This window comes from Ictalurus furcatus, chromosome 24 (assembly GCF_023375685.1).
Source record: "Ictalurus furcatus strain D&B chromosome 24, Billie_1.0, whole genome shotgun sequence".
In the NCBI taxonomy this organism is placed as follows: Eukaryota; Metazoa; Chordata; class Actinopteri; order Siluriformes; family Ictaluridae; genus Ictalurus; species Ictalurus furcatus.
Window position 1 is genome coordinate 16,687,423 of NC_071278.1, and position 15,380 is coordinate 16,702,802.

General features: G+C 42.1%; 1 protein-coding gene across 3 annotated transcripts in view; it reads left to right on the forward strand.

Annotated features, from left to right (window-relative positions):
- The window catches only part of ctnnal1 (catenin (cadherin-associated protein), alpha-like 1), a 69,313-nt gene that overhangs the window by 36,313 nt on the left and 17,620 nt on the right, over nucleotides 1-15,380 (forward strand). For all 3 annotated transcript variants that reach the window (XM_053612424.1, XM_053612425.1, XM_053612427.1), the window contains 3 exons: nucleotides 1,895-2,082; nucleotides 5,440-5,559; nucleotides 7,853-7,942. In XM_053612424.1, the coding sequence (XP_053468399.1) occupies nucleotides 1,895-2,082; nucleotides 5,440-5,559; nucleotides 7,853-7,942 (398 nt within the window). The remainder of the gene's footprint in view (nucleotides 1-1,894; nucleotides 2,083-5,439; nucleotides 5,560-7,852; nucleotides 7,943-15,380) is intronic.

Here is a 15,380-nt window from a genome sequence, read left to right on the forward strand (position 1 = left end):
ACCAGCTGCCGGATGCAATCAGAGCTTTAGTGTGATGTGTCTTTTGGAGAGCAAACTAGAACAAATCTACAGAAATTATGCAGAAATTATGCTTTCACCCCAAAAAACGCTCTCCAAACAGATGTCTCTATTTTTCAGTCTCACTCACTCACATCTTTCAGCCTTTCCGTTTCGGTATTTATTATTATTATTATTATTATTATTATTATTATTATTATTTTATCCTGGTATTTCTCAACATATTTTTTGGGAATACCAGCTCTCTTTTGTGGCACGGATCATATCAACCTTATGATGCTCCATATGCCAAGCAGCGCCAGGAACAAACATGGCAGCCGTCTCATCCTGCACATCTGGGCAGGGTCGTGCCTCCTGGGTAGTTAAGAGGATGCACAGATGATTGCCTGCTGCTCACACACAATCGCGAGAACCTGTGCAGCAGAACAATGAAAACAGTCGTATCTTATTATCTCTCAGCTTGCTTAAAAGGGTAGTCAGGTTTTCTTTGGTAACAATTGCCAGATTTCTCCTTCCTCCTGTTCTGGAGAATCTGGTCTTTGTGGTGTCCCAGGATCTGTAGACTAGTAGGAAAAAAACTGACAGAAAAGTGTGCATGTATTTTGTTGTGAGTTGTGTCAGCTATAGGTCACACGTAGAAGCGTCTCATGGATGCAGAGCCAAACTGACCTGGATGTATTTAAGATTTTAGATTAGATTAGAGGGGAAAAAAAAAGGGACAGGGAAGAGAAAAGGAAGGTCAGTTTGCTAGGGAACCGTAATGGTAATGAGTACATTTACTTGTAGTGGTATAATCCCGGTGTCCTGGTGAAATTCCCCAATTGGCCCTTCTCTGTCACGGCCCCCTAATAATCCCCTTCTCAGAATTGGCAACATCACTCTCTCCTCTCCACTAATAGCTGGTGTGTGCCGGGCGTTCTGGTACACCATCGCTGCCGTCGCATCATCCAGGTGGATGCTACACACTAGTGGTGGTTGAGGAGATCCCCCACCCCCTCCTCCACCCACCAATAAAATGTAAAGTGCGTGGAGTGTCTAGAAAAGCGCTATATAAATGTAAGGAATTATTCATTATTATTGTAAACGAAATGGTCTGAAAGAATGGTAATAATTCATTAACATGCAGTTGGACGGAAACTTCACCCGGAAACACATTCGATCTGTTTATGTTAAAATATTTGTGATGCAATGCCACGTCATTGAGAAATCCAACGTAGAAATATTGGACGCAGCAAACACTGGACTCAAAAGCGGCATCGCTCTCTTTAGATAGAGATAAAGTGAGGAATACATCCCACTGCCACCATTATCAGCAGCATTGTGGGTAATGGAGGAAACCATGAAAACAGCCAAGATGTTGACGAAATAAGTTCAGGGTGGATTTGTCTTTAAATTAAGGAATAATCTGATTTACAAAATCATATTATGTTGCTTACATACAATCAGATAAGTGCAAAGATCAGATAACTAACTGGGGATGAGTTTTCTTAAATCACCACAGCACAAAGATTAAATGATTAAAAGATAGAGCGAGCATCACACTGAACTCGCTCGCTCTCTCTCTCTCGCTCGCTCGCTCTCTCTCTGTCTAGTGCTACCACTTAAGGCTAATCTTAATCTACCTTATTTTGAGAAGATTAGTGTGTTTTGTAAATGCACTCTGTGACTGAACGTTGTGTGTGTGTAGCTTGAATTTGTTGTTTTTAAGATTTTGTGTTTATTCTTATGTTGTATGATCATGCAAGATTTGTGTATCTCCACCTTCAATTAGGGGCCCTCATAAAATACTGTATATTAGATCAAGTAATACTGTATATTAGACAACATGGTTATGTGTGTGACCGTGTAGTTGTGTGTGTGTGTGTGTGTGTGGTAGGCACAGCTATAGCGCAGCTGACGGACGTGTGTAGCGTCGAGGCGAGCGAGGCCGATGGTCGCAGCACTGTGTTCAGTGACAGGATGGGCATGGTGAAAGCAGCTCGCATGCTCCTCTCCTCCGTCACCAAAGTGCTGGTGCTCGCAGATCGCATCGTCATCAAGCAGATCATCAGTTCCCGCAACAAAGTAAGTACACACTATCACCTCACCGATCGACACACACACACACACACACACACACACCCTTTCATCTTCTCTCTGAAGAATATACACAGTTCTTCGAATCACTCATTATTGTGAACCCATTATTGTGAACTCAGGAGTAACACACACACACACACACACACCCACACACACACACACAAACACACTGCACTTTTAGATCCTGTCATTGACTTTCAGTCTTGCTTTTGGAGATAATTGAAGAGAAGCAGCACACCTACCGTGGTAGGAGAGCAGGACCTGTTTTTTTATTGTTAAGAAGAGAGTGCGTGTGTGTGCATGTGTGCACGCTCTGAGCCAGGGCTAATCACGTTCAGTTAGAGTTGTTTGGACAGGCAGGAGGCAGAGCAGCTCTCTATTAGAGAGGAACCCAATTGAATTTGTCCCTGTCCAGGTCTGATAACACCCACTGCTAGCAAGGAGCTTCAAATAGCAGCCTCTTTATCTTTTTTTCCCTTCCAGTCCAGGCTTCTTGCACTGCTTCCGCTCACTATATCGGTCCATTCAAAGCTCGGAAACGTCCTTATTTCTCCCCCGAAAAGATTTGCCCGTGCTTTTCGTATAGCGACATTTGAAGTTACTTAAATTTCAAACTTTTCATGCGCACACGGTACAACAGGACGGCGTGGCACCTGCAGCTTATTCTGACACACATACAGTTTTAGGAAACTGTGATGGTGTTCTCCTATCTTACTGTTAAGTTTAATTGATGTCTCGTGCAGCTATGGCCGGGATTCCCAACGTGGGGGTTGTGACCCCACGTGGGGTTGCTTGATTTACAAATCGGGTCCTGAGAGAAACTCACAATCTCCTGCTGGATTTTGTGTGCTAACGTTTTGAACTGCTACAGGGAGTCACATTCAGACAAGCCACGTTTAAATAAATAATTGCTGTTTTAGTCCTTTTCACTATCCTGACATTCTGCACTAGTGTAGTTCATCAATGGAAAATGCTCGCATTTCCCTGTCCATCTACCACCACTAAACAGACTAGTGTTGTCTCAAATTGTGTATTTATGTACTATTCTATACCTATGACCGTTATTGAGGATTAACACTGACTACGTTTACACGGACAGCAGTAATCTAATTACTGACCTTATTCTGAATAAGACAATATTCTGATTAAGGTGTTTACATGAGTTGAGTTTAGGATATTCCTTTCATGTTCCCGTTTTACACGTCATAGAACATAGAGCGATTAACGGCACACGTCATTACGTCACCGCGCCACGCCGTCCGACGTTCCCTCCAGAATTTCACGTATCGACGTACAGTTGGTCTTCGTTATGGGACCGTATACAGTTTTGGGTGTTTCAATTTTTTATTTCACGAAAGCTTCAAGTGCAGTTGATTATTTGTCGTGCTATACGTGCAAATAGACGACTGCTTGAAGCCGTGGGCTGCGTCCCAAACCGCGTACTTGCCTACTATATAGTAGCCGAGATACATGCGTTTCACCTACTATATACTGCAGCAGGTAAGTACGCGGCGTTGGACGCAGCCGTGCTCTCTTGTTTGCCGTTAAACGGTCGAGCGCTGCCGTGTGTGTACGTGTCCTGTCGCAGAATGCGGTGAAAACTCTCACACGATGTTAATAATGTGATTAAGGTGTGTACACGTCTGTAACGCACGTCGATAATGCGACTAAAACGGGAATACTCCACACGTCTTAATCCGATTTGTGTTTACTTGGAGTATGGCTTTAGCCGGATTGAGGTCATCAGAATCGCTGTTTACACGCTAGTTTATTAATCAGAGTATCGTCTTAATCAGGTTAATATCGGATGATTTTTGTCCAATTGTCCATATTTTCTATTACACTTAGTGTTCTGAATTTTAAAAACCTCTCATGTCGCCTTCCAACCTACCGAATGGTCTGTTTTGCATATCGGCCTTCTGAATGTTCGAGATTAGTTCATATTTTGAATGGAAGGTCAGAGTTTTCAATTTGTCACCGCTCATGACAACAATCATGAGGACAGCAGAACGTTTTAAGAGAAACAGAGATCGTCAGCGTGTTTAACATCGGCATGCATAAAAACGCTAAATACTTCACGGTTAGACATGGAAACCTGATGGACAGGGATGTTTTGGCTCTTGACACGCCATCTCTTGGATGTCGCTTTGAAATATTCCAGATGTACGTAAGGTACACTTCGAGTGTCTATACAATACTCCAACTAGACTGCTAAGACAGTGCAGGAATATTCCTTTTTTATTTATTTATTTCTTTTATTTTTTTTATACTTATTTAGTTAATTTTTTTACTTAGTCACTTATCTTAAACACAGGCATATTACTGACAAATAAAATGTTCAAATGTTACAGTAGTCCTATATTATAAATCTGGATTAAAAAAAGTATAGAGTGGTCAAGACTTTCATAAGGTCCAGTTGGGATCCTTTGACCAAAAAGTTTTGGAACCCCTGACATAGGGGCAAATTTGAGTAAATAGAGAGATAAGACAGATTTATTCTTCATGCCATTGGACTATTAAACTCTCTTGGACCTCTACACGGTCTGAGCGCAGGGCAGCTCGCATGGTTCCCCTGTGATGGCTGGGATCATAATGCCTCTGCATGAACCGCCTCATTAAATCCTGGTTTATGCTTCTTCTTTAGAAGTGCTTCTGAGACACGCCCAAAGCAAACATCTGAGAGAAGAGTAGGTGGTTTGTAGTTCTAGTATTTGTGGGCTGTCCTTCAAATGGTTGAGTGAAGCAGTATGCGGCAAGTAGTAATAAGTGAAAGCACATTTTTTTTGTTGTCTTTTCAACAAAAATTAGGGCTCTTTTGACAAAGATGAGCCTGTTGCAATTTTCAGTGTTGCCTCATCTGAAGCAGACGATATAGAATTAGAGTTAGGGTTAGTTATCTACGCTACTAGTTATTTATGTTGGGGTCCATAAAAACAGTGTTTTAATACAAAATGGCCAATTCACAGGCATGTGTACACACTCCTAATTACGATCCATAATGATATGGTGAAGCTTTCTGTAAGGAGACGCTTAAATAACATTTTATAGACTGAGTCTCCGAAAGGAAAAGCTGTAACTTTAGGTTTTCTGCCATTGAAAGGCCTGAAGATGGAGGACTGATTTTCAGTTTCTCAGTTGCTCAGTAACGTGCTGCGTTTCTTCTGTCTTATTAAACATACGGATTTGTTCATTAGTAACGTTAACACCCAAAATGATCTTGACGAGCCTTTCAGCCTTCTGGATGTTTTCTGCTTCAGAAAGAAAACCTTTTTCTTTGACAGCTACCCTGTCCATCTCTTTCCCGTAGTCTTATGTGCTGGTGTATGTGTGTGTGTCTTGCAGGTGCTGGTCACACTGGATCAGTTGGAGCGAGTCAGCACCTTTCAGGAGTTTGTGCAGATCTTCAGTCAGTTTGGCAACGAGATGGTGGAATTTGCGCACCTTACAGGGGACAGGCAGAATGTAAGAGCGCACACGTGTGCGTGCGCGCGTGCACACACACACACCTTTGCTCATCCTAGGCTTACTAAATCATGAAGGCTGATCATAAACAAGCACGTTGATAACAGTACTTCCTGTGTGTTTTTGAGCCTATGGAAATTTGGAAATGTCAATCAGCCTACAATTGTCTTTGGACTGGATCTGTTGACCCCCCCCCCTGGTGTTTATTTATTTATTTAGTTTATTTTCTTTAGTTGTGTATTTGTGTCCATGTTTTCCGTTCCTAAATGATGGTTTTCACCGTTGGTAATAATGTATCTAAACGCCTTTTATATACCCTTCCCAGCTCTGTGAAAGGTCAGTGTTTTATGTTTTCTGTGATATGTTCTGTTTTTCTGATCCCACTGAATATTAACATGACTCATAGCCAGCTGTATGAGAGTTTCAGCCTATTTAAATCTTATTTAAGACAATGAAAGGTTGACGTAAATATGTTTGTATATGGACATTTTAATAAGGCTTATTCAAATAAATTGACTGCAGCATGTCAGTAGGGATGGTACATTTGAGCCTGCTAAGTCGCTGTAATATTTCGGACACTGTGAATGCCATTAATTGAGCATAAAAGTATACAACTGTGGTACTTGTATTTCTCTACACAAAGCCACAAGGTGCAAACTTATGGAAAAAAAAAATCGTACGCAAGCACAAACCACTAGAACCATGCTGACACTCTAGCATTATGTTGAGGAATTTCCATCTTAATCTACTCTTGCAGGGCCAGATGTGATTTCTAATGAGAATGCACATCTGGAGGCTCCAGTGAGAAAATTTGACCTAAGGGTTTTGTTTATTATTATTATTATTATTATTTTTTTTAAACACCCTTTCTAAGCCAATCAAAATCCAACGCCTCATGAAAGTATGGAGGCAGCCAACAAGAAGAATAACGTATAATGGATATAGGCCAGGATTGCCGAATGATAAAAGACTTTGGGTTTTGATGACGGTGGTGGAGAGGGTTGTCAGAAATCTTACGTAGGTGTTAAGTTTGTTTGAGATCTGGTGCCTGAGAAGGCCATAGCATTTACTTTACATCATTTTTATACTCCTCAAGCCATTCAGTGAGACCTCATGCCCTGTGTATGGGGCAGACTCTTCCTGGAAGAGACCACTTACTTTCCTTTGTCGCCGGTCTGTATCTCTGTGTTGCTCATGACATGAAATCAAACAACAAAAAGGTTGTCCTCCATTTTGAACACTTAAGGTGTCGTTACTTCTCCCGGTGCAAGTCTGGAAATTCGGACAGGGCGTACACGTTGTGCCTGTAATGTTACTCACGCTCGTTCTCACTGTACCAAGTTGCTGAAAGACAGGTCATGTCTCTCCCTGTGAGACCGACCTCAGTCTGAGCTTAGATAACCTTAAAAAGGAAATTGAAGTGCAGTATGTATATGTTAGGTACGTACATGTAAGTATGCAGTACAGTTTCACTGTACAGGAATCAACCTGAACATTATTATAGCAAGCTGATTATGTTGCAGTTGTCAATATTGCGTCATCCAGTTAAGTCAGATATGTGAGGAAAGCTTATTGTGCTTTATCAGTACCCTGTTCTGTGTAATACCCCAATGAGCAGAGCTCTAGAGAAGAGCAGGAAGCTTTGAAGAACCGATAAGAGTGTCTTATTTGAGACCAGAAATGTCTCCTGCCAGTCAGTGTTTCATACACGCATCACGTCTCAATCTTACTGCAGAGCTTCCCTGGCAATCTGCCACCTCCATCTATACAGTCTTATAAAAGGAAATATAATAACCGATAATCAGATCTTCTTATATGATATATTGTTCTCTGCCTGGGAGGGAGATGCGCGCACACACACACACACACACACACACACACACACACACAACATATCAGTTCCCAGGTCCCTCGTGTAGAAGCTTTACCAGGTGCTAGTGACTGAAGATCCTGCCAGAATGCTTTAGATGAATCATAGCTCAGCTTGCTACCTACGGGAAGAAGTGTGGTACTACAGGCTGCTCTCAGAGGCTCTCTGTCCACATCAGGTGCTCTGGGAACACTGGCTGATCGTCAGGTTCTTACTGAATGTGCCAATTTAGTGGTGAAGTGGATGGAAATTCCTTGCCGAAGAGCCATGCGCACCTTTACTGCAATGTTTTGAATATATGCTGGCATATTCTCAGGAATACTCCAGTCTATTAATTATTTATATAATTAATTATTTATTAGACAGCTCATCTATGATCTAGAACAGCATACTATTTCAAATTTCTGTTTCTCTGTGTCTCAGGACCTGAAGGATGAGAAGCAGAAGGCACGCATGGCCGCAGCCCGTGCTGTGTTGGAGAAATGCACCATGATGCTCCTCACTGCTTCAAAGGTGTGTAGAAAGTACAGTGGTATCGCCTGCTCTATAATGTGCGACTAAAACCTAAACTGGTCGTACTGCACTACTGCTTCTCTGTTTTCTTTTTTCCCCACTGTGGGGAGAAATATACCAACCAAAATTATGAAAAAATACCAGATAGGAATTATGACTCTAGGTTCCATCGAGAATTCTTGACACCAGAAAGGTTCTTCGAGAATTCTTCATATAGCTGATGCTTCTTGGCTTCCTGAAGTGGACAGACTTGGAGCTCTTTCTGAAAGGGAAGCAGGGTTCCATGTAGTACCGTTAGGGGTTCTGCTAGTGGACCAAACTGAAGAACCTGTAAGGGTGCTAGATAAGAACTTTTCCTCACCTTTTTTCTTATAAGTCAATGTTGTGAAAGTGGTAGATTGTGACCCAAAAGGAGGTCATGAGCAGGAATGGAGTGGGTCAGTTTATCATCAAAAAAATCTTATTTTATGTTTGAAAGCATTTTCAAACTTTCCACATAACCATGCATTATTTTGTCCTAGCAGTTTGGTAGCTGTTCTCAGCTCAGCATGGCCTCAAAACAAAAATATGAGAGTAACTATATTAAAAATATTTTTCTTACATTAAGGACAAAACAGAGAGTTGTAAACCACATTATGATTTTTGTATATATATATATATATAAAATCTCCTAAACTTTTTTAGGAGTTAAATCTTGCTTTTATTGCCTGAGCATGGTCCGTTAGTCAGAACAGAAATATTACCATATTATTGCTGCCTCTAGTTATTTTAGTGGGGGTCCAAATATAAAAATTTTAGTGCCTCTTCTCACTTCATTGGTTTCATGATATTTGGGCATGAAGGCTTAGCCTTTTTTTTTTCCCCCACTACTCATTTTTTAGAGTAAATTAGAAGCAAAAGTTAAACTGCTTTTGGGCCGTGACTTAATCAAATGCGGGTCCTGAGGCAAGATCAGTGGAGAACCCTAGGTTATTTATGTAGCCCCGGTTCTCTGATAACAGGAGCGAGGTATCTCATTAGGGAAACCTCTAGGGCGTGGCCGATCCTGGAAGCACCAATAATACCACGTCTGTCAGTTGACAGATCAATCACGGCTGTGATGAGGGAGTCCTGCCTCCCTAACATATAAGACGCTGCTGACGGTCCCTTCCTCATTCTCAGTGTATTTCTTCTCCGTGCAACTGCAAGGAGGGAAGTGCAGTGAGATACCTTTCTCCTTACTCACTTATCAGAGAACCGGGATTACGTAAGTAACTTAGAGTTATCTTCCAAACATTCCTTTGGTATCTCACTATGGGATATAGACAACTCCCGTATTACAGATATGCTGCCAAATGACTCAGTAATTCATATAAGTGTATGTACATAGACACATCCCAGTCTATTAATCCAAGAATAAATAAAGGGACGTATGAGGGGGAAGAACGTCGTGTGAGTGTTTTTTTTTTCCATACTTGGGACCGAATGAGCCAATGACGGCTCTGTAACATCCAGCCTATAAAATCGGACAAAAGTGTGAGGCGATGTCCAATTTGCTGCCTCACAAATGTCCTGTTCTGAAGTGACCATGCCTCTGGTAGAATGAGCCCTCAGACCCTCTGGAGGTTCAAATACCATGCTATTGTAACATATTATGATGGCTTCCACTACCCAATGAGACAGGTGCTGGCGTGAAATAGGTTTACCCCAACGAGAATCAGCCCATGAGATGAAAAGTTGTTTACTTTTGCTCAGTGCTTTTGATTTGTCATGATGACATAAAGTACGAACCGGGCACAAGCACCGAAGCCGCTCCTCCTCCGAAGAGGAAAAGGCGGTGGATAAAAAGCCAGTAAATCCACAGGTTTGCAGGTGAGAGCTGACTCGTTCACCTTTGGCAGGAATGCTAGATTGGTCTTGAGTAGGGCTGCAACTAACGATTATTTTCATAATCGATTAGTTGGCCGATTATCTTTTCTGATTAATCGGACGGGGGGGCAAACTTTCCGGTTAGTAAAAAAACTAATGTGTTCCATTTGAGACGATATTACCTTTCTAAAATTCATACACTAGACCAGTGGTTCTCAACCTTTTGTGAGCTTTGGACCCCTAGCATATTTCGAACAATCCACAAGGACCCCCTCACTCCACAACAATTATAGGCTATATATTAAACAGTCATTTATATATATATATATATATATATAACACTTTATATTATTAACATTGACATTAAAATTTTATCAAAACATTTCAAGATTTTATTTTTTACATTTTATTGTTGGTGTGACATTTAATTTGACACTCTAAATTATCCTTTGTTTATTTTATCCATCCATGCAACACTGGAACTTGTCTACCACTCATAGGCTTTTGCAAACTTTCATTTCATTTGTAAATAAATTTTAAATAAATCCATCATTGAACGATCGTCAGGTCAGCTAACGTGATATTTGTGAATAACCAAGTTGATTAATTTTAAAACATCTCATTTCCCTACGGACCCCCTGCAATTACACCACTGACCACTAGGGGTCTAGGGATTCCCCCCAACCCCTTGAGAAACACTTCACTAGATGACAGCACATAGTGTAAGTGTATAGTACGTAATTTGGGACACAACTTTTAGTATTTACTCTCCGAAACGTGTTTTCGGAACAGAAGTAACGTAATGAGTAAACATACCGCGCACAGACCAACTAATCGAGAATTAGATTCGTTGACAACGATTTTCATAATCGATTATTATCGATTTGATCGATTAGTCGTTGCAGCTCTAGTCTTGAGTCAATCTCGGGAAATCCAAAGTGAAAAGCATGTATGAGTCATGTACCGAAAAAGCATGAAGTTTGCTAACTCACTTCGTGGTCGTAAGACACCACAACCTTTGTATCTATCTCCACCTGTTGCTGTGATGGACCACAGTGGTGCTTATCATCCAAATAAGCTGACATTCTGAGACCCGCTATCCCGCTATTTGGTGTTAGAGCCACTTCGACACATTTGCTGAACACATTCTGGGCGTATGAGAGCCCGAAAGGAACCATGAAAAATTCATAGGCTGTGCCTCGATAGACAGACCTGAGGAATTGTGTGTGCTGGGTAAATGCCGATGTGGAAATATGCGTCCTTCAAATAAACTGATGTAAACCAGTCTTTGTGACGAATAGAATGAAGTAAGAGAGCAGTTTGAACCTGAGCATTTTGAACTTTTACTTTTCGAGCTGTTTGTTGAGGTTCCACAAATCCAGAATGGGATGGAGACCTCCCCTCTCTCTGGAATGACAATGTACCGGGACTAAAAACCCTGAAGGCTGTCCTCCGGCTGCAGCTCTCGCTCCCTGCCATCTAGCGGCGGAGCTGGGGATTGCAGCTATGATTTGGTCAATTTTCGTTTTTGTGAATGTTTTTGTTTTTAACCATTGCTGTACCCTTGGCCCACAGCCTGGATGCACAGGGAATTATTTTATTATTTTCACACCACACGTTTGTTTGTTTTTTTGAAAACTAACCCTTTCCCTCCTTTGCAACCCTGTGAGTGGAGGGGGGGTGGGGGGGAATGTCTCTGTGGGGCACTAGGGGAACTGGTGCCAAAACTGCAACTGAACTGGTCAGAAGAGAACATTGACCTTTTCCTGAATGGTTTCCTTGTCCAACACCTTCTCTTGGCAGGAGGGGGAGAAAATGGCCACTCTCTTTGAGGGAGGGTAACAGCAACAAATATTCCACGAGTGCTGTTGCTCATCCTGTCGTCTTGGGCAGAAGAGCGAATTAGGTAGCCCGCCATTTTTTTCCCTCCCTGAGGATTTGTTGCCCAGTGTCTAGCTGCCACAAAGGTAGGTTTTCCCCTTGACTGGGATGGCTTAGAACAGATTCTCTGACTGCTGAGGCGGGGGGAGGAGGTCTGGGGCTCCTAAAGCCCGACCACCCACTACTGGGGGGTGGGTGCGAAACTGGGGTGAGCTGACTGACGAGGCCTAGCAGTGGATTTACATGGGAGGCAAGTTTGGAGAGACTCATTCTCCTGTTTCCTCAGATCACATAGTTGCTGCATGGCAGAGACTGAAGCCCCACAGGAGCATCTAAGAAATCCACTTTCTCTCTGTCAGAGAGCCCCGGTCACAGAGCCTGCTTGCCCACCACTGCCATACTGTAACCATGTCCCTGGATGTTTTCAGGTTGAGATCTGCAATGACTCTGATCTCTTCCCAGAGAGCCGGGTTTGGTGTCCCGGCATCCATTTGCCTTCCTATCATTTGCCCAGCCCTCACTTCCAAGGCTGAAGATTGGTAGATTTTCTGGAAAATCAAGGCTGTTAAGCGCTCTGTACGCCCTAGCAGTGAAGCTGAGGCGAAAGAAACCGCTGCCTTGCGATTAGGGTGGAGATGACGAGCCACTGACCGCTCAACTGGAGGTGGATTTGACACCCCTACGTCCTCCATATTGTGGACGTCCAGCCTGGAAAATCCTTTAACAGGAACCCTATGTGAAAAGGCTTTATCCCAGAAACCTTTCATCTCTGAAACGCATGCTGGACTGCAGGAATGAACTGTTTGATGGCTGGGGCATGCAACAGCATTCTCTTGTCATTATAAAGATCCCTCTCTGCTCCCTGACCCACATTTTGTGACGGCAATCAATAGAGAGTGTTTCCACTGCCCTCCGGCACATTTCAATACGGTTGAGCACCGCCTGAACTGGGGAGGGGGACCCGTCGCTTGGTACGCTGCCTGGCCGAGAACTATTTGGCGGAAGGATTGAATCGTCCTCTCCCTCATCCTCTAATAGACACGCGACAGCCTCATTGTCGTCATCCTCCTCCTCACCTTCACCAGCTAAGGTGTTTAATCTGAAGAGGGGAGGCAGCTCAGGGGAGACCTTGTCCATTAATTCGCCCCAACTGCATGACACAGGGGGCTGTTTTGTCTCCTTCTCCATGGGTGACCGAGAAAGGCATGGGTCTGTTTTATTAGCAGCTTCTCGCTAACACCTTTGATGTACAGTGGGAACACTCTGGGTTCACGAGTGCCACCTGAGCATGTTTCACCCCCAGGCATGTGATGCACAGGGGATGGGAATCCTTGCCCAAAGTCATAGAGCCACATGTGAGGGATGCAAGGCTTCTTTCACCTTTGCTCCGCCACCTGCCGAACTAGTGGTCTCCGTAATGTAGGAGACAACCTAAACTCACCACAATGTACTGCTTAGGAAAGAAACAGCTAGCTTTAACAGCTATGAGAGACAATTTACCGTAATGCCTTAATTCTCTTAAAGTATCCCAAGCAAATAAAAGCCTATTCACCTTAACAGCGAATAAACCCGCTCGCAAAAACATATGCGTTCAGCGATGTACCTTGACGGCTTGTCTGTGAACTGTTAAACTATTTTAGCGGGTCTTGCTGAGGATAGCTTCCAGCATGACCTTCACGGGGAAGAGAACGAGAATAAGGAAGAGACCTTCAGAAGCGTCTTATTTGGTAGGGAGGCGGGACACTCTCATCATGGCCGTAATTGGTATGTCAACTGACAGACGTGGTATTATTGGAGGCGTTTCCCATAGTGACGTACCAAACGAATGTTTGAAAGGGAACATTAAATAAACATGTAAAACATTATTTTTTTCCCCTTAATCACATTAAACTGGCAGGTTTGCTAATACACTGTTGTCAGTCCATTATTTTGCACAATTAGGTCAATTGAAATTTGTACTCTGTATTTAGCTCTATAGTATCTGACTATTTAATTAAAAATTTATTTCTGTAGTGATTCCTTTCTTTGAAAAATACGGCAATAAACCCATTTGAAACATTAAGGAAAATTCTTGATTTCAGTTAAAGTGATCACTAACACAAAAACAAACACCAAAAGCATGTTGAATTTGCCCAAAGATTGTTAAACAGTTTAAAACCTACAGATTAGGTAATGGTTAAATTGGTAGCTACATCAGGTAGCTTATGGCATCAGAACAGAATTGGTGTGAGTGATGATAAATGAGTAATGGCTAGTTATATCAGATAAGTCCATTTATTTATAACTTTTTTTTTTTGGTATTTCCGTTGACCAATGTACCTAAATTTTATAGCTAGCTTTAGTTACGGTTTACTTTAACACTTCCGGTGCTTTCTTTGGCGCTTTACTCACTCACAGTGGGTGTGTTTATGTTTACATAGCAGCTGGAATGGTAATCTCTAGACAAGAGATGTAGACAAGAGATGACAAGAATGTACACTATATGGCCAAAAGCTCGTGGACACGTCCCATATGTGGGCCTGACATGTTTTCACAAATTTGGAAACACACAATTGTCTAGAATGTCTTTGTATGCCGTAGAATTATGATTTTTATTCTATATAATTATTAAGAATGATATTTTTCTTTCATTGAAATTAAGGGGCTAAGTCCAAACATGTTCCATGACATGACAGTGCGCCTTTGCACAAAGAGAGGTCCATAAAGACATGGTTTGCCAAGGTTGTTGTGGAAGAAATTGAGTGTCCTGCTCAGAAACCTCACCTCGACCTCACTGAACACCTTTGGAATGAATTGGAAAGCAAACTGCACACCAGGCCTCTTCAATTCACACCAGTGCCCGACTTCACTAAATGAACACAAATCCCCACAGCCACACTTCAAAATCTTGTTGAAAGTCTGCTTAGAAGAATGGAGGCTGTCAAAACAGCAAAGAGGGGATATAGTTCATGTTGCCCATGGTTTTGGAATGGGCACATATGGGTGTGATGATCAGGTGTCCAGATAGGTTTGGCCAAACCTCCATAACCAATAACTGTGCTACAGTTTCAGATCTGATTGTCTTGCTAACAGTTTTTAAGGTAAACAACTTTATAAATATTTTTGGTATGACCGTTAGCTGTCAGTTTATTATATATATATATTTTGGGGAAATGCAGGACCGCAGCAATATGCTCACAGAGTGCCGTCACAGATTTTAAGTTCTTTAGAAACAAAATCCCATCTGGAGAATGTCTTCATTATATTTCGCTTTTAACCTTGCCTTGGATATCTTCCTGCACACGTTGTGTAAGGAGCCAGTTTAGCCTTCACTGTGGTAAAAAATGGTCAGTCTCCTAAAGATGTCTCAAACCTTTCGTGTGAATTTCCCGCACTGAGAATCCAGACCTTGATCAAGCTGTTGGAGGCCATAGTGAAAAGGACATAAGCCTAATCAATTCATTTTATAATCAGAGCCCAGCTGTCAAAATGTCTGTGATGCTCCTGCACCATAGTTAGACTTAAATCTTTAAATGTACTTCTCTCACTTTTTTAACTTTTGGGCTAACAAGATTTTAAAATACTATAATTTCACTTGTGATCCAGAGAAATAGTTCAGGAAAGCCTGTGGTGTTCAAAGCCATATATGGTAGGAAAAGACAAAAATTTCACTATGTGAAATATTTTCCAGGCTACCACTCATATATAATTAAATAATCGTCCTCGGTAG